Genomic DNA, 3,612 nt, shown 5'->3' with positions numbered 1-3,612 from the left:
AGTGTTAGACACACTTCAAAAACACAATAAAGCAGTGTGTTTGTCTGGTCTTTGTGGCCAACGCAAAGCACTGTGACCTCGTGGTATGGACACAAAAAGACATGGCAATTTTACGCATCTTACCAGATGTGCACTTCTGGGAATCACATTTAAAGAAAGCTCAGGAGTTCTTTCAGAAGGTGTGCCTTCCTGAACTTGTAGGAAAACATTTCTCTAACCGAAATGCAGCCCCGTGTGGTCACAACGTTTTTTCTTCTGGTGTCTAGTTTTTTGTCAGAAGTGCATTGAAATATGTATAACTTGATTTCAAACGTGCAGCACTTACCATGTACCAATTGTCAAAGTGTGAAATAAAGAGTGCAAAGCAGTTATTTGTTATCTTGCTTTTATTATAACGTAATTTTAGTGAAACAAAGAGTCCAAAGTGATGATAAACTTTCGCTTATAGTATACAGGTACAGAAATGGTTACATAACGCAATGTCAATGTGTTCATACAGTCACACATACAAAAAACTAAAAAGGTTTTCCTTTTTTAAACAATTATTAATTAACAAGTACAAGTCTCATGTGTGCCTGGTTTCACTACCACACTGGGGCACATGTTAACCAAAACACAACACACCCTCACAATTTTATCAAGGAAGGTAACGTCTTCACCCTCACATGGAAGAAGAGAACGGATTGGCATGGTAGTATGTAGCATTTTGAATTTGTTGCGCAAACTGCCAATTACTCGTTCAACATGGATTCTTAGGTGTGCAATGGCTCGTGTATTTTCTATGTCCTTGGCATCTAGTTGACAGAAGCCCCTTGTAAATGCTGGGATCTTTACCTCCGCACACATCATTCCCACCGCATCTCTGATGTCAAAGCCTCTGTCAGCCAAAACTACATCCCCTGGTAACAGCTTGTTAAGTATGCCACATTGCTCTGTGATGTGTTTATCTGATGCACGGCCCCCCCACCCCTTAGAAATGAATGAAATTGCACCTTGTGGAGTAATCCCGATCAGATATTTCATGGTGTGTGTACCCTTGTAGTGTGAGTACGTTTGAGCACGAGCCTTTAAATTAGATGGTCGTTCTGTACGAATTTCAAAACAGTCTACAATGATGGCTACACGATTTCCAAAAGTGTCCGTAAATTGTGGTGGCATTGTTGCTTGCAAACAGTGCCTCTCTGGCCAGTGTACAAGTATTCCAAAGCGAGCATGCAACACGTCAATTGTATCAGAAAAGACAGAAGAAAGAGTTTTGTAGGAGACATTGAATAGATAACTAAGATGCTGGACAGGAAGATCAAGTCTAAGTCGCATAAGTGTGAGTAAAAGCATTTGGAAATGCGACAGTTTCTTTGATGCTGGTAGGAAAGCTTTTACATTCTCGAGCACGGATTTAAAAATAGCAAAACAAGTAAAACCGGTGTAATATTTCACTTTTTCCGTGTCACCCTTTAAAAAGTTTTCATTCAGCTCTGTCTTGTCCAACTTTGATTTAAGCTTTCTGTTCTCCTCCAGCAGCCGGTTTATTTCTGCTCTGCTCTGTACACAGTGCACACAATCATTTGTCAGTTGTTGATCTTCTGTCTGTTTCTCTCTGATATCAATGTTTTCTGCATCAGCACCCGTTACCTCTGCTTCTACTTGTCCAGCACAAATTTGTCCCTCAGCCAAAATAACAAGGTTGTTATGGTGTTGCTCTTCGGTGGTGTCCATCTCTGGCTGCTCTTCTGTGGTAACTTCTGCTGAGGCTTCACCTTCACACTCTGCTGAGGCTTCACCTTCACACTCTGCTGCTCCATTGTCAAAGCCTGTCCAATAAAAAGAGTGCAAATACACAAGGGAACTTTTAAATGGTTTATACATTAAGGCCGTATGAATACTCAAAAATGTTTGTGTTAATTGACTAAGATCAACTTTTAAAATAAGAGACTGTGGCTGGGGGTGCGGTTGTCGTTTACCTCCAAATAGTACTTTATTTTGTTGACGTTGTGTTCGCCTCCTGTGACGGTCTGAATGTGATGTTCGGATTTCGGAGTGCCCCATGTGTAGCGTTGGTACCCAGTCTGGATTTGTTTGATCCATTTCATAGGCAGGCTTCCCTACAGTTGTGTAAAACAATTAGCGAATCGTTACATAGCACATATGTCTGCAAAGTCACTCCATTCGATATTTGATCGCAATTTCTATAACTTCCGAGACCATCAACGGTAATATTATTCAGCTATAAAGTGTGATAAGAACATATTTAGAACTTACCGGAATGAAAATGTCGTGAGCACACCAGCTGATATCTGGAGACGTAACAGAACTTGATATCAGCTCGTCTCACGGCTGCTATCCAGGCTAGACGCCTTCGTTTGGTAACATCCGATACATGAGCTCCTTCACGTTGCTTCCAGGTTGGGAAAGCATAAAAAGACAATCCAACCTTATTCCCGTGCCGGTCGTAACATCGAACATTGCAGCCGAGCACACAGCAAGTACGAACCATGGCTATGCTATCGCTCCTAGCTTAGACCCCCAAAATGGTGAATCGGGCCAAAATCCTTTCCACGCCCACCCCCGTGACATCACGCTCCGAAGCCCTATAGTAAGCGCCAAAATCTCCACCCCAGCACTTCCCTTCAACTTGGGTGTGAGTGGAGCCACCTGGTGGTCTGCCACAATTCTATTGTATAAATCTCTCATCTACTCAGTCTTCACTCCATAAGCAGGTTAAAGCAGCACTTTGACAACCAGCTCAAACAAACTTACACCCTCTCAGACCAGGAGACCAGGTCTTGATCAGAGATCTCCAGACAATCAGCTGGAAGAATTCCAGCGACAACCCAGACAGCAGTTAAGGTCGAAGCTTGTGCCACTTGGGTTCATTCCAACCATTGCTAGAGGATTTCAGAACCACGGTGATAACCCACAGGGTTAAAAAGATATCCACGTTAATACTGAGGAGGACACCAAGGCTGCACGATGTGCTGTACCCTTTGAAACACAGCTGTTAGGTTTAACCAACCACCTCCTGTCATGATCCGGAGTCTGCGACTCCGTGTTTGTTTAGTTTATTAGTATTCCGTGGTTTTGGTTACCTTGGGTTTTTATACTCTTCTGTTTCATGGTTCATGTTCCTATGTCTGTGTCCCCCAGTCTGTGTTAAGTTGGTGTGTTATGTCATTGCGTGTATGTGTTTCCTGTTTTATTGTGAAGGTCTGTGTCTTATGTGAGTGTTTCAGTTTGTCTCCCTACTCTCGTCACGTGATCACTCCCAGCTGTGTTCCCACCTTTGTGTAATCTCCCTGTGTTCTCTGAGTGTATTTAAGTTGTGTCTTCTGTCATAGTAATTGCTGGTTCGTCTGTGTTGTTTCCCCTCGGTCTCCCTGCGTCTTCCCGTATGTATATCTCCGGACCTCCCTGCATCCTCGTTTCTGGTTTGTCTTATTAGTTTACCCAGTTTAGGTTTCCAGTTTCATGTTTTGTCGCCACCGTTGTTTGTACTTACCCACCTCTGTGAATAAACACTCACCTGCACCAGAGCTGCCGCCTTTTGGTCCCTTTCTACAATTCCACACGGCTTGCCCCGGCAGACCGTGACAGAACGAACCAGCCACCATGGAC

At 43.3% G+C, this 3,612-nt stretch overlaps 1 protein-coding gene across 1 annotated transcript; it reads right to left on the bottom strand.

The window, feature by feature from the left end:
* Positions 1-243: 243 nt before the first annotated feature.
* LOC113015876 (uncharacterized) lies at positions 244-2,360 on the bottom strand. Its single transcript, XM_026158234.1, has 4 exons — positions 2,260-2,360; positions 1,962-2,102; positions 1,633-1,811; positions 244-1,542 (listed from the first exon to the last, which is right to left on the bottom strand). The coding sequence occupies exons 2-4, from the start codon at positions 2,083-2,085 to the stop codon at positions 550-552; spliced, it is 1,296 nt and encodes a 431-aa protein (XP_026014019.1). The 5' UTR covers positions 2,086-2,102; positions 2,260-2,360; the 3' UTR covers positions 244-549.
* Between the last annotated feature and the right edge of the window lie 1,252 nt (positions 2,361-3,612).

This window comes from Astatotilapia calliptera, chromosome 23 (assembly GCF_900246225.1).
Source record: "Astatotilapia calliptera chromosome 23, fAstCal1.2, whole genome shotgun sequence".
NCBI classification, from domain to species: domain Eukaryota; kingdom Metazoa; phylum Chordata; class Actinopteri; order Cichliformes; family Cichlidae; genus Astatotilapia; species Astatotilapia calliptera.
The sequence above is the reverse complement of the archived record's forward strand: the minus strand, read 5'-3'. Positions and strand labels throughout refer to the sequence as shown.